Source organism: Parasteatoda tepidariorum, chromosome 9 (genome assembly GCF_043381705.1).
Source record: "Parasteatoda tepidariorum isolate YZ-2023 chromosome 9, CAS_Ptep_4.0, whole genome shotgun sequence".
NCBI lineage: Eukaryota > Metazoa > Arthropoda > Arachnida > Araneae > Theridiidae > Parasteatoda > Parasteatoda tepidariorum.
In genome coordinates, this window is record NC_092212.1 from 11075582 (window position 1) to 11099444 (window position 23863).

Consider the following 23863-nt stretch of genomic DNA (forward strand, 5'->3'; position numbering starts at 1 on the left):
TCGAATCAAAAGTTACTTCGATCGTTTTATAATGACTAATGTAATCAAGAAAAGAATTCTTTGTTACGAACTAGTTATTTTATCATGATCTTGTAAAATCTGAAAATTATTTTGCATTTTGTTAATGTATATAGTGCTTAAAAAGTGCTTATTTTTTGTTGAAAGATTTGGCTTCGCACCTTGAATGGGTTACGATATGATAATTTAATGATTACAATATTCATTTAAGTAAGTTCATTGCAATCTGTTAATTAAGATAATTTAAATTTTTTTATTTTTATTTTGCTACATTTCATAATGAATCATTGAAATCAGGCGTGATTTTCCAGTATTTATAATTTTTTTTTAATTAAGCATTAATGTTGCAAAATATGTACAAATTGGTATTTCTTTTCCATTTCAATATTATTTCATTCCTATTGGATTTTATGTCTTGTCAGCATCCTGGAAAACTGGTTGGAACAATTTTTTGAAAGTAAAGGATTAAAAAAAAATCACTACTTTTCCTTTGCGATTTAATATTTTGAGAACAGAAATCCCTAGGAAAAATTCTCTAAAAGATTTTAAAAAAGAACTAAAAACATAAAGCACTGAGTTCTCAAATGCTCTCAGGGGTCTGTCTAGGCTCTTCTAAGAGGTACCTATTTTGTGAAAATTTAACATTATTTGTGAAAAATTAAAAAATCGACACAAAAATATGGTAAAAATATGGATTTATTGTTTTTTAAGGGATAAAAAAATAAAATTTGAAGAAAAAGTATTTTGTGAAACTACCGTTTTTCCTAAAGTTGAGTTTGTGAAACTATCGTTTTTCCTAAAGTTGAATTTGTGAAGGTACCGCTAAACGGTAGTAAATTCGGCCTGGACAGACCCCTGGCTCTATTATAAATTTAAATCCTGCAGGTCATCTTCCATTTGAAGTATTAATTCTTATATAATTCCCATAATTGAAGTATAATTCTTTTGTAGATCATCAGTAATTTATGCCAGTTAGAAATTAATTTCTAAATAGTTTAAAAAATTTTATCTTATGTAAAAATTTTTTTTTTTTATTTAAATTTTTTTTCATTTTGTAGTTTGCTGCTTATGCATCAGATGATGGTGTTTTAACTAAAGACATGGTTATGAAAGCTGTTGAAAATGCTCTGAAACAACATCAAGACAAAGCAAAATGGCAGACTACTGAAGAAGCTAAAAAGCAAGTCCTGGACGCTTCAACGCCCAGGGCTATTCCATTAGAATATCCTAAATCATCACCATCATAATTAGGTATAAATTTAGGAAATATATAAATTTTCAAAGACAAATTAGTAATTAATCTTTATTGGCGAGAAGCGTTGGCCAAGTCATTAGAATCATCGCCTTGGAGTTTTGTGAAATGTAGAAGAAGAAAAAAGTAACTGTGTCAGCAAAAGATAGAATCAAATGCTAGTTTAACTGTGACTGTATTGCATTGTTCATAAAGCTCATCATTTATCAACAATGATAAAACATTTTGACTGCATAGTATTTTTGTAACTTTGTCTCTATCAAGTTACAGTCATAAGTTGTTATTTGTATTGTAATTTGTTTTGGTAGTGTATAAATTTAATTGGCCACTAAAATAGTGTCCTAATGAAATTAATTTTCATAGATTTTTATTGTAAGTTCAATTCTTAATTTAGGAGTTTGATTTCACTATAGAAATGCTTTAGAATAAAATTAGGGAAATCAAATCTAATATATATGATATATTTGTAATGAAATGACTTTAGACAATATATTTTATTACTTTTTTTTGTGTAAAACTTTAATTTTATCTACAGGAAGGTTGAAAATTACAACAAATCTTGTTAAATAATTATAGAATCAAATTGACAATATCACCTGGAGTTATTTAGTCAGTATTAATTTAGAAAAAAAAATGTTAATTTAAAACCTAAGAAATATTCCAAAAATTTGGAATTTCTATGTTGTAAAATTAAAAATTTTTTTGTAAGGTATTCAAAATATTAATTCTAAAAAATTTTTGAAAGTGTCTAATTTTTTTTTTCACTATATAGTTTTCATTGTCTTCAAATTTTTAAATCTATTGTGTTTGATTAAGTATTTTCTGTTGACAGAGTTTCATATACCTTCTGTTATTTTTTAGTGTATATTGTAATTGAGGATTAAGAGGGAAATTAAATATTTATATATTAAATCAAAATATATCTATTATAAATATTTTCAATTGTGAGTCTAGAATTTTGTACTAGATTAAAATGTATTTTAGAATCTATTAAATTACTATGGATTCTCCATTGTTTTAGAATATCTGTTTCTTTATTTAAAAAAAAAAAAAAAATACAAGTAATGGCGTTATTGCATCTTTGTGACTGCTTTCAAGAAATCTGAAAATTAAATAAATGTTATGAAGAAAAAAAAATCATTATTGCTTGTATGTGTCATAAAACTATTTAAACGTTTGTCTCTTGATTCTTAAAATCAGAACAAATTCATCTTTTTGAAATTTCATTTTATGTTGATATATGATATCTATAAATTAGTGTGATTCACATAAAATTCCATTGCTCAAAATAATTGTAAATAACTAAAAAGCTGTCATCTTTTCAGTTATTAAAAAATCAGTTTATTAAATATGTTGGTATTTAATTAGTTTAATAAATCAGTTTTTTATTTATTTTATAAAAAAAAAATATTGCTGTATTTTTTTTCTAGCTCCTCCTGGTTATGTAGTTTAAGGAAAAAATTTTCTTGATTTAAAAACTAATTTATAATATTCTGTAAAGTAGAAACATTTTCTTCTTAAATATATATATATATAAATAGATTTTTTGCTCACTTTGTTTCTTGACTATTTTCAGGCATATTAGTGCTAAGTAATGAAATCAGCTAAGTGTCAATTAAATTAATAAATTTGAAGATTTCTTTTTTAACTTAGTTAAAAGTATAAAATTTTAAAAAAATAAAAATAAAGTATAAAACTGTATTAGCTGTCTAAAATAAATTCAATATCTCTTGCCNTTTTTTTGAGTGCTCCTCACACTATTGTATTAATATATTTTGCTTTGGCTTTATTGATACAATATCAGAAAGCACTCTGTTTTGCGGATATAATCGTGTGGGCTGAAGAAAAGATTATATCTTTTTTTTCTTCCGGTTTTTTAATTAACAATTAAATTTTTTTTCTTTTTAATAAAATGTTGTTTGTTATTTTTTTACTAATTATTTCCCACCCCCTTTTTTTCATATGTCTATAATTTTTCTTTGTTTTATTCTTCATTTAGAACTTATATATATATATATATTCTAAGTTGTTAAATCTCAATCATAAATGGAAAATTTTATAGTCTGTTTAAATTTAACAGTTATAGTTAACAGTTACAGTTATTAATATAAGATAGGTTTTATATTTTATTGACTATAAAAACCTCAAAAACTCCTTAATTAAAATATTTTTGATATTACTCAGTAGTTAGCATGAATTTCTTATTTTGTAATCTGCCCTATAGTTATAATCATTTCATATTGGTTGCTATGCTATTAAAAATTTACAAGACTGCCAACTTTCTACGCTTTTTTGAAAAATTTCTTCTACTGTCAGGTTTTGAAAAATTTTTCTACTTTATTTAAACTTGATTTAAAGTTATTTTGTTTATTTATTTTTATATTTTTTATACCACTACATGTAAATGTTTCAAAAGTTTATATGAAACGCCACTTCGTTACAGCTCTCTTGCTTTGAGTCTAATATGTTGACAAAATTACCTGAAATTTTGAAAGCTTAATTTTTTAATTGTCTGCCATTCAATAAAATATTTTGAAAAAAGCGTAGTAGTTGGAATTTTGGAGGAAATCTATGAATGATTTAAAATTTTATGAAATATGCTGAACTATGTATTTTTTTTTAAATCAAAAATATTTATATTGATATTTTAATGTCATTGAACTGAAGCAGGATTATGTTATTGTACATATTTTCTTAAAATAAAAGCTTACATTTTCTAAGTTTGAACTCTTTTTGTCTCTATTGTGAAATTCCAAATAAATTAAATCAAGCTAGTTATTGCCCTTCTTAATATTATATTCAAAACTTCTATATCTTACCTTTCCATTTTAAACTTTGCTGCTCAAAAATTGTGTCGGAATTTTTTTTTATTGCAATAAAGGTTCTTTATATTAATAATTAATAATAGGAGATGAAAATTGTTCTAAGCAATTAAACGTGTGTAATGTTAACACTGCCGATGGAATGAATTGGACCTGAATATTAGCTAGCTATCCCACATTTTTTTAACTGTTACAGTTTAATGTTAAGATAGTTTTATGTCCCTTATATAGAGCTAAACAAGACAAACAGATCTTATTCATAAACTAAACAAATTCTTATATTTTCTACCACGTCCCTATTATTACTAGATTTTCTTTTGAATGGCTCTTTCATAAACTGTTTCACCTTCACACTAGTCTGATTGGACTACTTAGGAAAGCGTATGGAGACTTTACTCAGAAAAAAGAAAAATCTGATTAAGGAAACTTAATTTTTTCTTCTAAATGATGGTTGACGAGGTGGTTTTGTATAATATAAAAATTTATTAATTGTTAATTATTTTTTATTGACATTAAAAATTACATTTTCAGAAAAGTGTTGTAGCAGCGGATAGCATTTCTTCTTACCGGATGCTTGAAGAAAACAGTTTTGAATGCAAAATGCAATCTATTGACGATATTATTGTCATAGTTATTATTTATTTTCTACTCTTTCAATCGCCGAATTATTGATCATGGGATTGCTAAAGAGAATTTTGACAACCATTTTTGATTTTAAGATGACAGACTTAATTTAGAAATGTAACTTTTATGTTTCTGATAGTCGATTATCCCATACATAAAATTAAAAAAAATATTTTTGTTGCTTTAGCTTTATTCCTGTTTATTTTAAGGTAAAAAAAATGATATTTACACCTACTTTCTAATTTAAGAGCGAACAGCTTAGCAGAAAAAATATGCAACTTGAGATTTTGAAAAATTTGACTTTTTTTTCTCTTCTTCTTGCACGTGGCTGTTCGTAAATTTATAGTTATATAATACTCTGTTATAAGTTAAGAAAAAATTACTATCCCTATGGAGAGTGCCAGTTTGCATCTAAGTGCATGCTAAATGGATGCCAAGCGCGAAAAAAAAATATTTTTCATCATCGTCAAATCTTGAAACGACGCATCAAGGCCTTTTTGCTTATAGAAAAATTATGTATAAAAATTGTGATCGCGGCAAGGATATCATAGGTTACCCATTGGTAAAATGATAGTTGTCTAATTTTTTTTTTTTTTTTGGAAAAGCAACTTTATTGTCTTTTTATCTTCGACATCTTTAACTGTTAAACCTGAACTACTCTGTACAAAATTTCGAAGACATATTTGAATGCAGCTCAGACACATTCTGTGTAAATTCTTTTGATGACTGAATAGACATTGAACAGCCAATCGAGATCAATATCAACATTTTCGGATTGGTACAATGATGTTTGATGGAGATTGTAAGTTGCATCATACACCCGTTTCAGATTCACAAGTTCATACATGAAATATGATTTGAAAGCTAGGCTTTTTTTCAATTTTACATGAATAGTGAATGAATCATTTATACTGCGTGGAAGACATTCTACGGTCTTGTGCAAGTCACTGGGTACGGTGACAATGGATCCTTTTATCCCTAACTTAGTGATCAACTCTAAGTTCTCGTATTTGCATGAAAGGTGTTCGGAGAGCCACAATTCGCACTTCAGAAGTGTTCAGTTCTCTCAAGCACTTTATATTTTTGTGAGGGACGGGCCTCATGCTTGCATTTACAAACGGAATCCTTTCGTTTTTCCGTTTGGGTGTAACGCTTCTTAAGGTATTCCCGTCTATGTTCTTTGGCTCTTTCAGCCTCTGTAAGTTTAGGCCTTAGCATCGTTATTTTCTGGCTTCGACTCTAACTTTTGGGATCGTGTCAATCAGTTTGGACCCTCTTTATTTGTGATATTCACCTGAATCAGTATTGAAAACGATCCAGTTTGAACTGTAGGGTTAGAATTTCTGATTCTTAATTGAATGAATAAAAAAAAAAATATCTTTCATATAATGAAATTCTCTTTTATTCACAACTCAAGAAATGTTAAGTTATAAACTCACCAACTTAGTACATAACGAAATTAAACGTGAAAAAAAGAATTCTAAAAAAAATATCAAACAGAACAGGTGTCGATAGCAACGGATGCGCACTGTTAACTCTTAATCATTGAAGTTGAAAAGTGAGGACGCCATCAAATCCAAAGCAAGACCCATTTTGCCAATGGGTAAAAAAAGAAAAGAAAAATTTCTGACGGACGAGTTTAATTTTTAAAAGCTTCAATATTGTTTTGACAGCATAATTATCTAATTTGATAGCTAAGTCAAACGGAACTATCAGTCGCGGATGATTACTTATACTGCAATGGTCTTTTTTTAACTTGCAACGGAATACAGTCATTTTGTTTTTTAATAATTTAATTGTAGATTTACGGGGTGGCAACGACTAGGGAAAAAAAGTAACGACTACTTTCTAATTTAAAGTGAGAACAGTTTAACAGTATTGATATGTTGTAACACTGCAAACGAAAAATATGTAATTTCATTTTCTTAAATTTAACAAAATGCTAAGATGAATACTTTAATTTATGCTTTAGAAGAAACATTTTTTTAAACTTTTGATAATAAGGATATTTCAAAACACCATTTGCCAAGAAAGTTGACGCCCGTAAGGATGTGGCTATAGTAGTTTTACCTAAGACAATGATTTAATTTACCTCCTCTCCAAAATCTAAAGCAGAATGTCTGACTCCTTCTCTTTCGAGAGATTTTTATTAGTGCTGAACAGATCGACGAATTCCCAGTGTTAGTTTATCTTGTTGGGTATTGAGTATAGTTAAGTGCGGCGAGCTCTCTGCTTATCGCTTATAGCTCTGCGTTTCAATAAATAAGGCTTATTTCAGGTTGGGGGCTGGGTAGATAGCACAAGGTTGGAGCGAACTGCTAGAATCTGTTAGTTGCTTGGAAGAATTTTAAGAGGGATTGGATTTTGGTCCGGGAGTTGAGAGACAAGTTAACCAGATCAGTGAAAGCTGGGCTCTGCAGGGATAAGGATTGATAGATGTCTTTACGAGCATTTTGATAAAAGGAGCAGTCCAGGAGGTAGTGTTCGTTCGTGTCTATATATCCGCAGTTGGGGCACTTAGGACTTTCTACTAACTTGCACTTATGAAGAATCGCGTTAGTTGGAAGCGTTTTCGTCCGGAGTCTGGCTATTAACACATCTAGACAAAAACAGACATAGAGAGGAAGAATAATTAGTCAATATTCTCCCAGAGATATAACAGGAGAACAAAAAATGTAAAAAGTGTTAGAAACTCAATTCATTACTATTTATTTTTCTAACCGTCGTTGAACAGCCGACCCAATTTGTTAAGTTTATAACTGTTAATATTCAACTCTGTAGCTTTGTAATTTTGAACTCAATCTTGAAGACAATTGAACTCCTGTATCAAGTATTGGGAAAAATTCGCCTTCGTAGAGGACTTGGTGATATAATTTCCCCGCATTTGCGTTACGTAGGGAAGAAAACATGCGACGGTTAACCCGATGGCAAGGAGTTTCAAACCCATGATCCGACTAGCACTGAGGATTTTTTACGTCAGCACTGTAGTCGGAGAAATTCGGGTACGGATTTCGAATGGATCAGACATCCCTGTGATTTAAACCCGGTTCACCTTTTTGGAAGACAAACGTCATCATGGCTCATTTTTTTTTATTTTATTTTATACCTTCCGTTGAACAGTCCACCCGATTTTTAGGGTTTACGGCTACCAATGTTCAAATACGTATCATTGTAATTTTGAACGGAATATAGTGATTTTGTTTCTCAATAATTTAATTGTAGATTTTAGGAGTGGCAACAACTGGTGATAAAGTAACGCCTACTTTCTAATTTAAGTGCGAACATTTTAACTGTATTAATATGACAATATAACGCTGCAAAGGAAAATATACAGTTTCCTCTTCTTAAAATGCAACAAAATTCCAAGAGATTTGCTTCTTCTTAATACTTTAATTTATGCTTTAGAAGAATTGTTTTTAAACTTTCGATTAAAAGGATATCTCCAAACCCCATTTGCTGAGAAAGTTATTACGCCCGTAAGAAAATTGATACGGCAATAGCCGTTTTCGTTAAAACAGCTGTCCCCGGCAAGACAATGATTTGATTTACCTCTTCTCCAAAATCTAAAGCATAACGTCTGGACTACTTCTCTTCCGAGCGATTCCCAGGTTTATCGCGCTGTTCGCTAATGTACATTGCGGAGAACGCTTCTCTAATTTTAATCTACTCGTCTTTTTCTCAGAATAAATCGAAAAAAAGACTTCAATTATATATTGAGTGATTTCAGAGTTGTAAGACGCGTAACGGACGCGTTGCTAAGAATACTTGAGGATAACTTTCGCAGTTTATGAAATATAATAAAAACAAAATTATTAGAATATTAGTGGTAGATTAAGAATGGCTTTTTTTTAAAAATATTATGATTTGTAACGCTTTATAAATGAATATTTTTTAGCGGAAAATATATCAGATTCAACTTTATTTCAGCTATCTCATTGCGTCACTTTAAAAAAGTACGCTTATTTATCCTTATTCTCCAAGTTTAACTATGTATAATTCATTATTAGCAATTTATTAAAAATAATGCAGAAAGTGGAGCATGTGGCATCTCTGAGATTGCAACAGGAACGAGACTTTAAATGAATGTAAACTCATAGAGCTTATAGCAATCTATGTTTCAGTGGTAATGGTGAATCGTTTAATTCGCCTAAAAGAAAATGAGTCTTAGAGAGGAAGAATAATTATTTTATATTCTCTCAAATATGCAACAGAGGACAAAAAATTTAAAAAGCGATAGAAACTCAATTCATTTCTATTTATTTGAATGACTGTTGCTGAACAGTTGACGCAATTTGTTAAGCTTATAACTGCTGATATTCAACTATGTAGCCTTATAGTTTTGAACTCAATCTTGAAGACAATTGAACTTCTGGATCAAGTATTGGGAGAAATTTGCCTTCGTAGAGGACTTGCTGATATAACTTCCCCGCACTTGCGTTACACAGGGAGAAAAGCGACGAAAACCTGCTACGATTACCCCGATGGCACAGAGTTTCTAACCCATGATCCGACTATCACTGAGGATTTATTACGTCAGCACTGTAGTCGGAGAAATTCGGGTACGGATTTCGAATGGATCAGACATCCCTGCGATTTGAAAGCGGTTCACCTTTTTGGAAGGCGAACGCTCTATTCCCTGAGTCACCATGGCTCATTTTTCTTTATTATATTTTATAACTTCCGTTTAACAGTCCACCCGACTTTTAGGGCCTGCGGCTACTAATATTCAACTACGTGGCATTGAAATTTTGAACGGAATATAGTGATTTTGTTTTTCAATAATTTAATTGTAGATTTTAGGAGTGGCAGCAACTGGTAATAAAGTAACGCTTACTTTCTAATTAAGTGCGAACATTTTAACAGTATTAACACGACGATGTAAGGAAAATATACAGTTTCCTCTTAAAATGCAGCAAAATTCAAAGAGATTTGCTTCTTCTTAATACTTTAATTTATGCTTTAGAAGAAACATTTTTTTAAACTTTCGATAAAAAGGATATCTCCAAACCCCATTTGCTAAGAAAGTTATTACGCCCGTAAGAAAATTGATATGGCAATAGCAGTTTTTCGGTGAAACGGCTGTATTAGGCAAGAAATTATTTGATTTAAATATCAGTAGCTGTTGGTCACTAATTTTATTCTACTCGTCTTTTTCTCAGAATAAATCGAAAAAAAGACTTGAAATATATATTGAGTGATTTCAGAGTTGTAAGACGCGTAACGGACGCGTTGCTAAGAATACATGAGGATACCTAACGCAATTTATTAAATATCATAAAAACAGTAGTATTAGAATATTAGTGGTAGATTATGAATGGCTTTTTTTAAAAAATATTTTTCGTCTCGTCTCATTATAATATGACTAGGACTGGGCGATATTAGAAATTATGTATCGTGATATATCGTCAGTTTTGCATCGCGATATAGTATTATTTAATTTCATTTGCACAGAAGGCACAGAAAGTCAGATTTCTATCAATTTAGTGGTAGATTATGAATGGCTTTTTTTTAAAAAATATTTTTCGTCTCGTCTCATTATAATATGACAGAATAGCTAGTAATTTGTTACGCTTTATAAATAAGTATTTTTTAGCGGAAAATATATCAGATTCAACTTTATTTCAGCTATCTCATTGTGTCCCTTTAAAAAAAGTACGCTTATTTATCCTTATTCTCCAAGTTTAACTATGGAGTTATTCTTTACTAGTAATTTATTAAAAATAATGAAATCCGAGATAGCAACACAAATGAGACTTTAAATGAATGTAAAGTCATAGAGCGTATAGCAATCTATGCTTCAGAGGTAATGGTAGATCGCTTAATTCGTCTAAAAGAAAATGAGCCATAGAGGGGAAGAATAATTATTTTATATTCTCTCAGAGATGGTGCACCCAGTTTTCAGTACGAATGGTACAGAAAAATTATCGATTTTAGTTATTGGTAAATCAAAAAGAAAAAAACTCGATTCTTTTGAAATGCTTTGTGATTATGACAGTAATCAAAAATCCTGGATGACAATTGCAATTTTTGAAGCCTATTTAAAAAAGAAAAGAAAAGTAAGATGCGGAAACGAGGGATGGGAAACGGAAAAACGATGCGGAAAAACGAAACATCATAATTTTCGTAGACAACTGTGCTGCTCATTCCAAAGATAATAATTGCGCTAAAATCGGGATGTAGTTTTTACCACTTAATTCTACTTCTGTTCTTTAACCGACTGATCAAACACTAATCAAGGTGTTTAAACAGTATTAGAAAGTGCGACTTGCGAATCGGATGCTGCAAGGACTTGAAAATGCTGAAAAGTCAAAAAAAAGTCCACGTTTTAGAAGCGATTGAGTTTATTTTATCGGCTTGGGAATCAATGACACAATCTGTAATTGTTAATTGTTTTTGTAGTGATTCATCCCAGTACATGTAATGAGGTGGCGCTGCGAGCGCATGCACCTTGTAAGTAAGCCCAACTATAACTTCCACTCTCAACAGCTGTTGTTCTGACAGTTCCGATGGAGATGGTAGTACATCTACTTTAACGGTCCTTTTCGTTCTGGACTCCCAGCAGTTGTTTCTCGTTGTGTTGTTGTGAATCATCAATAAATGTTGTTTTGTTAAACGTTTTTATCATGTCATGTATTACCGATATATGTAACAAAGAACACGCATTATTTACCTTCACCTTACTTTCACAAAGCTGGATTCTCTGACGGAGATAGAACTGAAGAGTATGACTCTGAAAGTGAATGTGAAATGTCATATGTAGATTAAAAAACAAATGAAAATTTTGATAATGATTGGAAGTCGTTCCAATATAAACTTAGTTTCAATGCATCGGTTAAAGAATATGTATCGCTCGACGACGAAATTTTACCTTGTGATGTGCTTACATTAAAGGATATTTTTGATGCTGTAAATGACACAGAAGAATTGAGTGAAACTGAAGAAGATATTGCTAAACCTCCCAGTTTTTTTTGATGCCAGAAAAGGGTTGAATACTTTTCGAAAATTCATTTACAGTGCTGAAAATGTACCCCCCCCCCCGAAATGTTCAAGTACTTACAAGCAGAAAAAAAACAAAAACAAACTACTTTTATTTTTATTTGAAAGCGATTACGTAACTTAGTTTTTTCTCCTAGTTTTTATTTTCGTGAAGGGCTAAAAACCATTTTTGTTTTTTAAATGACGAGTAAAAAATACTTTTTAGAGTACTTTTATGATGAACAGTATAACCTTAAGCATTGTGTGAAAAATAATTAGGGTGCAACTGCCAAATAAATTCCTCCTGAAAATTTGATGGAGCTTTTTATAAACGTATACATCTTTAGCATTTTTAATTTAGTAACATTAGTCTTCACTTTTTTTTATTTTTTATAATCACACCAAAATTAGGAATATTAGATCATACGATAAAGATATAGACATTTTTAATATTCACACCACCATATCTAGTTCAGCAATTTTCACAATTCGAGCCAAATTTCAAAATTGCCCCCAAATTGTAATCTAAAAATTTTAATATAATAATTTAGCAACTATTCATCTAGAACTTATGTAAAAAAAATTTCTTGAAAAATCTGTCACATGATCACAACGAGTTTTTATTTATTTCGGTCCATTTCACCTAGATCAGGGGTAGCGAACCTTTATACACCAACGTGCCATTTTTTCTAGAAAATTGTTTAATGAGGTCATAAACGTGCCGTCAAATAATTTTGACTTCATGATTATTGGGAAAATAATAATACTAAATACTATGAACTCAAATATTTTTTAAATTTACATTGAAAAAAAATTTTTTTTTTGCAATGTCTCAGTTATAAGCATAATTCAACTTAAAGTAACATCAGTGTGACTTCTGTTGTTGTGGATTAGATGACAAATAACTTATATTAGGTATTAAGATGTTAGTTTAAGCAGGACTGTTAAATTTTTTTTGCTAGTTATTTATTGTTAGCTTGTTTATCATGGTTATTAATTGTTTTTTTAGCATTAATTGTTTATTTCTTTATTAATAATTGTTTATTATTTTGTTTACTTTTTGTGAATTTCAATTTAATTTATCGGTGGCGTGCCCAAAATATTGTATCACGTGCATAAATGGCACGCGTGCCATTGGTTCGCCATCCCTGACCTAGATTGTGAACATACAAAGAAAAGTAGCTCTGACTCTTTTAGAATACTCAATAATTATACTATGAAACATAACGCCTACTAATATTTACTAAATTTCAAAGAGTGTCAGTAAATAATTTGCGGTGGAACTATTTTCTCTTGTTTCATTTATTTAAATATTTCGAAAGTTTTTTTAATTTATTTTTTAACCTAAAACCTTAACTTGCGATTCCAGATTGTTTAGACCTTTATGCGATCTAGCAGAGATCAATGATGGCCGCCTACCTAAAAAAATTGAAGATACAGACAGATCTCTACCGTCTTTCTTACAATTTCTACTCAGTCATCGGAACTACAGAGTAGAATGCCTGAGCGCTAAGTTACGGCTCGAACAAATTACATAATTAATCATAAGAAATAGAAAACTCAAAAAATATATTTTGTTTTAATTACTGGTACAATTGTTTTCTCATACTTTTAATGTTTATAAATATAATTACACTCGAGAACAAATTTATTGCATATATGCAAATATTTGATCTTGCCTATTTCGTGTGAGAGGATTTTGTCCTCCAGTGTTATTTTACATCAAATGGTGTGTTAACTAAATTCCCCCCCACCCCCTAATTTTAACGAAATATAAAGGCGTAAATTTCTAAACATTTTTCAAACAGATACAATTAAAGCACTTGACCAGAGCCTGACTAAAGCAGTGGCAAACAGGCGATTGCCCCTGGCCCCCACATCAGAGGGGAGGGGGCAAATCAAATAGAAAGTTAATTTTACGTTTCCTTCCTTAATAAACATTTTTTAAAACTAAATATCACTACAGTGAAAAATATGTCTGTTTTATGTTTGTTTTTTCATTAATCTATATTTCGAAAATCCATGGCTCTCTAGAGGGGGAATTCGACTGAATTTTTGTAATTAAGGTGGACAAATTTGGTCAATCAAAATCCTGTATTTTTACATATCGCAAATGCTTTCAAAAATACCGGCTTCTGACTGGCTTAAGTGAGCCATCGTAAATGCAAAATTTTTTCTGAATTCCTCCCTAATGTCAGCAAGGACATGAATATTTCGCAGCTAGATGACAAAGTTTACAGTCAGAAAACTGCATTCGGCATAATGGACATAGAATTGTGAAAAAATCAATTAAATGGACAGAACGATATTGCGTCTGACCATTAGGGGAAAAGAACACTTTATAGTTATTTTAGGTATTAGTTAATTTTCTTGTTATCTATGTATTATGAGGTGAAAATTTTAAATACCTCCATGAAGTCCGGTCTTTCATTACTGAAGTAGTAAAGCAGGAAGGGGGCCCTAAAGAAGTGTTTGCCCCGGCCCCAATTAGGCTAAGTAGGGCTCTGAACTAGACCCAAGCAAAAGCAAGTGTTACAGATAAAAAGACAGTGGGACTGTGTAATTTTCGTGCATACTGTTCACGTCATAAAAGAATGTTTAGAGGGATTAATTTTCAGAATAAAATATATTTGAAAATAATATAAAATAAATTCTTCTTCTATTGAGATTACTTAAATATCTTTACAAATATTGCCTTTTGATGAAACTAATTCCTTTTAATTACATCAACAAAGGATTTGTGTTTGAAATTTAAATAAATATGGAAAATTATCAGAATATGTTTTTTTCTTCTTTTTCATTTACTGACACAAATGATTTTTTCTAGTCACTCATGATTCTTTCTACATATTTAAAATCGGGAACTTGAACTCGTAAGTATTTGACCTTGCATATTTCGTTTGTGAGGTCTGTATATTTGTATAAATACAAATGTATATCGAAATTATTTTTTGTTCAGTTTTTTGGCTAAATATTTAAAAACATATGACGTTAAAATATCGTGTCTTAAACTGAAATATATTATCACCTTCTTTTTTACCCACCCTACGTACTACAAAAAATGGTAATACTTAGCATTCGCTCGAATGAACTTTGAAAAAAAAGTTCTGGTTTGGAATTGAATGTGACATAGGGCTGCATTCAACAAGTGGTTCATAATTGAAAAAAATGTGCATTTTTTTGTTCTTAAATGGTTTAAAAATATTAGATATCGCATAAGAAACTCTCTATTCATTTCTCCATTAAGGAAAATATTGTGAACAATGAAAAGATAATTGGGATTGTATAAATATATTTATCAAGCAGTGGATGCTATGTTCGGATCATGCTTAAAGTAAAATATTAAAATTGTTTATAATGAACTCTGTTGAATGATTTAAATTGACAACATTTTGATTACTTACAGTTAATACATTTACAGTGATATTTACAGTGACCCAAAGATATCAACTTGCTCCCGATTGTAAAAATGTATTTTCTTTTAGTAACGAAAATAATGTTATATTCTTAGTTTAGTATTTTTACTTTTAAGTATTTTTTTCCACAAAAATCATATTGACAATGCAAAGCATCATATAAAATGTAACTTTGCCCTTTTAAAGGGTGGGCGTTATGATTCCTAAATTATTTTTATTTAATGTGCTATCAATTTCGTAAAACATTCGCAAAAAGAGAAGCAGTTTGCGTCCCTGGTTTGTTTATTAATAAAATATTGGGTGACTATATAACATATTCAAATACAAGAATTAGAATAAAAAACATTTGACCATTACATTGTATTACCGTTATTAACGTAGAGTGACGAGAGTACTTTATATTAATATATATGCTTAAGTTTTTTAAAAATAGTGGTGGTCAAAAAAGATTTTAAATTAAGTTTATAAATGGAAGGAATTTATAGAAAGCATACATTTTACTACCACTTTAAAGATAGGAATAAAATTTTACGCCAAATGCGTAAAATTGGCAGGTATGCATATAGCATCAACAGGTTACAACGCGCGCGATTCTCTAATTTATTGCTACATATGCTTTGCGTTAGCCCAGCACACGTAGCGTAGTGTTTTTATTGTGGTGTCGTATAGACAGAAGTCAAGTGCAGTTGAAAATAATTTTTTCATATATATGAATGTTTATTTATTTTACTGGTAGAATTAAGTTAAGAAATTTCAAATTTTTAATAGTTAAGTTTTCTTAATGGTTAATTCATAAATACACCTGTTCATGCTCTATTTCACTGATTTAACAATGAATTATCAATAAAAGAATTAAGCGAGCATCAGGGTGCATGTTTTACAAAATGGTTATCTGTTAAAATTTTATTATATCTTATACTTGTATATACTATCAGAAGTAACGCCTACTTTCTTCTCGAAATCAGCTCTCATCAATTTGAAAAGAATATCAATAATGATAACTCAGCAGAGGAACAAATTTTTGATGCAGTTTACCTTGGTCTTGCAGTTAAGCTTACTTAATGCTGCTACTGGTGCAGAGATTTCACATCTGAAATGGATTGAAAAGCTACACATTCTTTTCAAAGTGGTATTTTTAGGTCATTACTTTATTCATTTATTTATCAATTTATTTATTTACTTATTTTTTTGTCTGAATGTGTTCAATGCATCTAAAAAAAAAAAAAAAAAAATAAGGAAAGAAAGAAGACTATTCTGGAAAATCGTATTTTCACGTTCTAGGATAGCTTGAGGTTGTGATCTCAAATATGCCAATTAATAAGTGCAGACGATATTTCATGTTACGAAATCAGACATAGAAATATACTTTTTCTGCTTTCACACACCTTTTTCCGCGGATTCAAATTTCTGACTCACATAATTCAGGGGGTTACCGCAACATGGGAAATAAGGTCCCAATAATTTGGTCAGGAGATCTCTCCAAAATTTGAACCCGCTAATGTTAACACTTTAACAGGCCGTTTATTTCTAGTAAAGGTAAATTAAAGTATTTTTGGAATTGAAATTGTTTTAAGAACAGTAATTGATATAAAAAAAACTCATTTAGTTTATAAAAATGCCATTTTTTTGGTGGTAAATATATTTAACATGATCTATTAGGAACTTACTGACTTTTATTTTTCTTTATTTATAAAATAAATTCCTTAAATGGTGCAAACTTCAAAAGGAATTATGTATTTTATAACTTTTATACGTTTTTTTAAAAGTGACAAATGGTTTCCAATTTTATTCAAACTCACTTCAAGAAAGCTGAAGTTATTGAAAAATGGAAACCTAAATTAAAAGTGGTAAAACGTGGTGGTAAGTATACTGAACACGGCCTTCAAAAGGGATAATTTCACATTTTGCATATAAATTTTTGCATTGTTATTGTAAAATTCGTTTGTTCAAAGATATTGATATATTTAAAGTTAAATATTTATTATTTTTTATTATTATATTCAATAATAGTCGAATAAGTTTTGATTTGTAAGGTAAAAAAATTTTTGCAACAATTTAAAGAATATAATTTTACATCACAGAATACAAACTTTGAGAAAAAGAGTTCCTGAGATATTAAATTTTAAATCATTCATATATTTTCATTCCATATCAAAAGACACTAAGCCTTTATACGAGTAAATTTTGAAAAATTCTGATTTAGATAATATTGTTATATGGTATAAAATTTATTATTATTTCAGCTATCTCATTGTGACACTTTAACCCTTTCAATACGGCGAAAAATCAGCAGGGGTGAAAGCGAGACGGAAAAGATGAAAGGCTGGTAGTAAAACCATTTCAGTTATAGCTAGTTTTGGGGAGGAGTTTACTTATTCTTTTTTTAAATTTTTCAACAATATCTACTTTATCTTGTTCGTTCGTTCGTTCGTTGTAGTGGAACTGGGCGTCTGAGGCCTTACGGCCCTTTTCCCATTCATCTTGAAGTTAAACTTAGAGACATACATGACAAAATTAAATACTTTATCTTGGAAAAGAAGCAGTTTTATATATATGCCAGAATTATAAAAGAAATCTTGATAGTTACAGATATTTCATTTTTTTCGAAAAAAAATGCTGGAATGAAATGTTTTACGTACCAGGTTTTTCTCTTTTCCGTCTTGCTATATAAGGGCTTTCACCCATGGACTGGGACAGCACATGTCCCGTCCGGTGCGAAAGAGTTAAAAAAGTACGTGAATTTATCCTTATTCTTCAAGTTTAACTATGTATAATTCGTTACTTAATGTATTAAAAGTAATGCAGAAAGTGGAGTTTTGTGGCATCCCTGAGATTGGTACTCAAACGAGACTCTTTAAATGAATGTTAACTCATGGAGCTTAGCTTATAGCAATCTATGCTTCTGAGGTAATGGTGAAACGCTTAATTCGTCTAGAAGAAAATTAGGAAGAATAATTATTTTATTTTCTCTCAGAGATGTGACAGAGAACAAAAAATGTAAAAAGTGGTAGAAACTCAATTAATTTTTATTTATTTTCATAACCGTCTGTGAACAGTAGACCCAATTTATTAAGTTTATAACTGTTAATGTTCAATCCCGTAGCCTTATAATTTTGAACTCAATCTTGAAGACAATTGAACTCTTGTATCAAGTATTGGGAGAAATTCGCCTTCGTAGAGGACATGTTGATATAACTTCCCCGCATTTGTGTTACATAGGGAGGAAAACCACGAAAGCCTGCCACGGTTAACCCGATGGCAAGGAGTTAAACCCATGATCCGACTAACACTGAGGATTTTTTACATCAGCACTTTGGACATGGAAAATGGGGTACGGATTTCGGATGGATCAGGCAACACTGGGATTTGAGCCACTTCACCTCTTTGGAATGCAACCACTCTATTTCTGGAGTCATCACCTCTCATTTTTATTTATAACTTTCGATGAACAGTTGACCCGACTTTTAGGGTTTACGGATACTAATGTTCAACCACGTAGCATTGTAATTTTGAACCTAATCCAGAAGACAAGGGAACTCCTGGATCAAGTATAGAGAGATATTTGCCGTTGCGGATTTCCTTTTGATGGAACTAACCCAAATTTGTGTTACATGGAGGGGAAATCCACAAAAACTCCATGGTTAGCCTGGCGTCAATGGGTCTCTCTAACCTATGATCGGTCTACCACAGAGGAAATTTTACGTTAGAACTGTGATCAGGACAAGCCAGATGAGGAATTTATATCGACCTGCAATTAATGGGATTTCCACCTGGTTCACCTCATTGGATTGCGAGCACTCTATCCGCTGATCCATCACGGCTTTTTATTTATTTATCATTTCCTATCTAATCAACCGTTATTTCCAACATTATTTCTCATTTTTAATAGCCTGAGGCAATCCTTCACTCTGCCCACTAGAGTTCATATCCTGTAACAATACGGCTTGAATTTACAGTGTAGTCCTTTTCTTATTCATTCATCATTTTGTTCTGTAAACAAATTTGTCAAGTAATTCACAGTACAAAGCATCCCTGAAAAAATCAATCAGGCAGACACATATTAGCAGTATTGTTACCAATATAGTTGCATGTGCCTCTATCAAGTAAAAATTATAGTAATGTATTGCTGTAACAGCGTATTGTGGGCCAGGGTGTTATGGAGTTAAAACTCCGCTATGATGTCTATATCGTCAGCATAGCGCACCAGGTTACTCACAGTTCAGAAATATTTACAAAATGGTAACAAATATTTTATAATTTAATCGCAAATTTTATAGGCTGAAATTTCACGTAATTTTAGAAAATCTTTTATTTCGCAGTTATTACTCATATATTTGATTTACAAATATTTTTGATTGCTAGTAATAAGTTGAAACGTTTTATTTCCCTGATCTTTTCTACCTGATTTTGATTTTTTCTGGAATGCGGAGAGCTAGCACGCTGACCATTTTTACATCCCCGACAAGCTTGTGCCCATCCATCTGAAGCGGGTAGGTCTATAAATCACCACACTATCAAGAAGAATTATGTTCCTTCCCAGTAAAAACAAGCTGTTTGCCCATCATCGATATGAAGCTGGGTCAGCATCAAATCGCAACGATTACCATAGGAACTTGATTATGCGAAGTAATTAAGAGATCAAACCTACTTAGGACAACCAACATATATTGGGGCTAGAGATAACGATGTTTTAAGACAGGGCTGTCCAACTGCAAAGAGCTCACGGGCCAGAATTCCGGTCACTGATCACCTGGCGGGCCGCAGTTTGAAAAAGTTGAACAATACCCTCTTACACAATAACAGAGGCATCAACTGGGAATTAAGTAACGCCTACTTTCTATGTATATAGAGTGCTAACATTTTAGCAGTATTGTTACGTCGATGTAACGCTGCAAACGAAAAATATAAAATTTCATTTTCTTACAATTTAACAAAATCCAAAAAGATTTGCTTCTTTAAAATACTTCAGATGAAACTATTTTTTAAAAAACTTATGATAAAAAGGATATTTCAAAACCCCATTTGTCATTACACCCGTATGGAACTTGATATAAGAATAGTCGTTTTTACCTAAGACAATGATTTAATTTACCTCTTCTCCAAAATCTGAAGCAAAATGTCTGACTCCTTCTCTTTCGGGAGATTTTTATCAGTGTTGAACCGATCGACAAATTCTCAGTTTTAGTTTATCCTGTATCACCATAAAAGGAAAAAAAATGAGGGAAGCGAATGCTAGATACTGAAACTGAGTAACAAGAAGAATTATTTCAATGCAATCTAATTACCCAAATTTCAGTCGGTCACGCTGTTCGCTAATGGATTCGAGGGTAGGGAGAATTATTCTCTAACTTTTTTCCACTACATACACTTTTAGGCTTTACATAAAAGCCCAGCGCACGTAGTGTTGAGTTTGGCAGAATGAAATTACAAAATGCTTATTCAAAATAAATTAAATTTTCCGATTAAAAGATGTTTTTTTATTTGACTGGTACATTTAAGTTAAGAAATTTTAATTTTCTAATAAATATTTTTTTGCAAAATTTAATTCTGCAATACATCTATTTATGCCCCATTTAAATAATTTAAAGATGAATTATCAATAAAAGAAACAAATATGCTCAAGGTTCGTGTTCTGCAAAATTGTTAAAACATCATATCTGTTGAAATTTTATTTAAGCTTATACTTGTGCATACTATCAGAAGTAACGCCTACTTTCTTCTCCGTATCAGCCCTAATTTATCTTAAAAGTAAGTAATGATGGCTCAGCAGAGGAACAAATTTTTGATGCATTTAACAAGTAGTTTACTTTGGTCTTGCAGTTAAGCTTAATTAATACTGGTACAGAGTTTACCTATGTCTATATGAGGTAAACTCACGACTTTCCTGTCGACAAACAAGACTTTAACAGCATCACAGCACTTTTCGCAGATGACACTGGAATCGTAGTGAAGTCAAAAAACCCCAACATTGCCCTACAAAAACTCCAAGGAAAACTGAAAGAAATCGAAACATGGTTTCTAGACTGGAAATTCAAAGTAAACGGACAAAAATCAAAACTACTACTCATTCAGCATAAAAGAAAAACCATCCTTCCCAAAAATCAAATTGTTCTCTTTAATGAAATTATTCCCATAGTCAAAAGCGCAAAATACCTTGGTCTGGTCATTAACAGTAAATTTAATTGGAAAGATCACATCAAAACAGTTATCAACAAAGCTCAAGCAGTCTGCCACAGATTCAACAAAGCACAAGCAGCCTGCCACAGATTACAAATCCTTCTTCAGAACCCCAAAATGAAACTTAGACTTAAACGAATACTCTACATCTCAATGATCCGTCCCATCCTGACTTATGCATCTCCAGCTTGGTGCAACATCTCCACATCACTCCTTAAAAAACTCAAAACATGCCAGAACAAAATCCTCAGGAAAATAACAAAAGCAAGATGGTTTATCAGAAATAAAAACATACATCGCGACCTCAACATCGATTTTTTGAGATCATCATATTGCAAAGCTAAATATCAGATTTTTTGAAAAAACCATTAATTGTGACACCGCCGGATTCAAGGAAATTATTACTTTTGAAAACTTAAGAAAAGACATAAACCTCAGAGCGATTGCAGCTCATTTTTGTAGTGACGTAATTTTATCTAAAATTCAAAATATTTGAATTCCTTTTACTTCAATTGCATTCCAATTACCAGAAAGAACCACCCTAAAGATCAAAATTCAAGACGAATGGGAAAAAGGCGGCTAACGGCCCCAGATAAATGTTGATGATGTTCATCGCTAACCTTGTTACGTGCTGCAAGCATGTTATTGTTATGTTATATTTGTTGTTTTATTAAACTTATACCTTAGTTATTATGTGTCTTACTTGGAGACCACCAAGGATACTTCACAATACAATAACAATAGTTGTTTTTACCTAAGACAATGATTTAATTTACCTCTTCTCCAAAATCTGAAGCAGAATGTCTGAATCCTTCTCTTCCGAGAGATTTTTATCAGTTTTGAACCGATCGACAAATTCTCAGTTTCAGTTTATCTTGTATCACCATAAAAGGAAGGCAAATGCTAGACTGAAACTGAGTAAGCTGAAGAATTATTTCAATGCAATCTAAAGTATCCAAATTTCAGCAGGTCACGTGGTGTGGGGAGAATGATACTCTAACTTTGATCCACTACGACTACATACGCTGTTAGGCTTTACACAAAAGCCTAGCGCACGTAGTGTTGAGATTGCTTGCATGAAATGAAAGAAGTAAATTACACAGAAAATTAAAATTTTTGACATTAAAAGATGTTTTTTTATTTTACTGGTAGTTTTAAGTTAAGAAATTTTAATTTTCTAATAAATATTTTTTTGTAACAGTTAATTCTGCAATACATCTATTTATGCCCTATTTAAATAATTTAAAGATGAATTATCAATAAAAGAAACAAATATGCTCCAGGTGCATGTTCTGCAAAATTGTTAAAACGTCATATCTGTTGAAATTTTATTTAAGCTTATACTTATGTATACTATCAAAAGTAACGCCTACTTTCATCTCCGAACCAGCCCTAATTTATTTTAAGAGTAAGTAATGATGCTGGGATGCCACAGGCGACTATTTTTGTAAAAAGTGCTGACTGATAAATTTCAAAATTTTATTAAAAGAAATTAAAATTAGCAACTTTTTCCAGCTAATCCTTTCAGTTTATTATTGAAAGTAAATACAAAAATGTGTGTATATGAATAATAGGAAATGTAAATCATAGTGGTTGATACGATTGAATGATTAAATAGATAATAAATGAATAAAAGAAAATTGAGTTTCTACCACTTTTTTCAAAAATAGTCGCCTGTGGCATCCCAGTGATGGCTCAGCAGAGAAATAAATGTTTGATGCATTTAACAAGTATAGTTTACTTTTGTCTTGCAGTTAAGCTTACTTAATACTGGTACAGAGTTTACCTATATCTATATGAGTTCGTGATCTGAGCATCAGTCAAGTTAATGGCAATAGCTCATTCGTCTCTATGGGTTGTATGTAGATTTCAGAGGGGAGCTCCGAGAGATGAGAGGAGTAGAATTTGTTGGTCTGAAATGGTAGTAAACAGTCGCTTTAAGATGATAATTAGAAGTGAGATGACTTCTTCGTTCCTTAAGAGTTCCTGAAGCTCTTTGATGATGGTAACAAGTCTGAGTGAAGATGACACAGAAGAAGAATTTTTCCTATGTTAATGGCATTTTCTTCTGGGGTGGCACCCAGAAAAATCGGCTGTGTGTTCTTTGTTGCAGTTGCAACAGTTTGGAGGTGAATTCTTGTCCTTTTTACACTCGAAGGAGAAATGTCCTTCGCATGCTTCGGGAATCCCGGCGGCGCCGAGCATAATCTCTGAGCGTGGTCGTGGAATCTAAAGCACTGAAGCGATCCCCGGCCGTCGCGGAAATGTTCCACTTTGACCGGGAATCGCTCGATGTGTGAGATGGTGAATACTAGCTGGTGATTCGTTGTCTTTGTAACAACTAGAAAAAATGGGAGGAGCTTATAGGCTCCTCCCCTTTTTTCTTGAACCGAATGATTTTTACGGTCTCAATGTTCAATTTCTCTGTTTCTAGAGCGATTTCCTTGGAATCAAAGTCATTTGGTAGTCCACGAATGAGAAACTTTCTGTTTCTGGTGATTGTATCAGTTTTAGCAGCAGTGGAATTCTCTTTCATGGTTGCTTTTTGGTCAAGTATCGGTGTTGCAAGTACCGGGCGG

General features: G+C 31.3%; 1 protein-coding gene across 2 annotated transcripts in view; it reads left to right on the plus strand.

Annotated features, from left to right (window-relative positions):
• The window catches only part of LOC107450685 (ATPase family AAA domain containing bor), a 28748-nt gene extending 25883 nt beyond the window's left edge, over positions 1-2865 (plus strand). The window contains exons 14-15 of one of the 2 annotated variants that reach the window (XM_071185909.1): positions 1077-1269; positions 2847-2865. In XM_071185909.1, coding sequence (XP_071042010.1) covers positions 1077-1265 — 189 coding nt within the window. In that variant the 3' untranslated portion in view covers positions 1266-1269; positions 2847-2865. Of the gene's footprint in view, positions 1-1076; positions 2408-2846 lie in introns of those variants that run through there. The other variant, XM_016066539.3, reaches the window with a different exon arrangement.
• The last annotated feature ends 20998 nt before the right edge of the window (positions 2866-23863 follow it).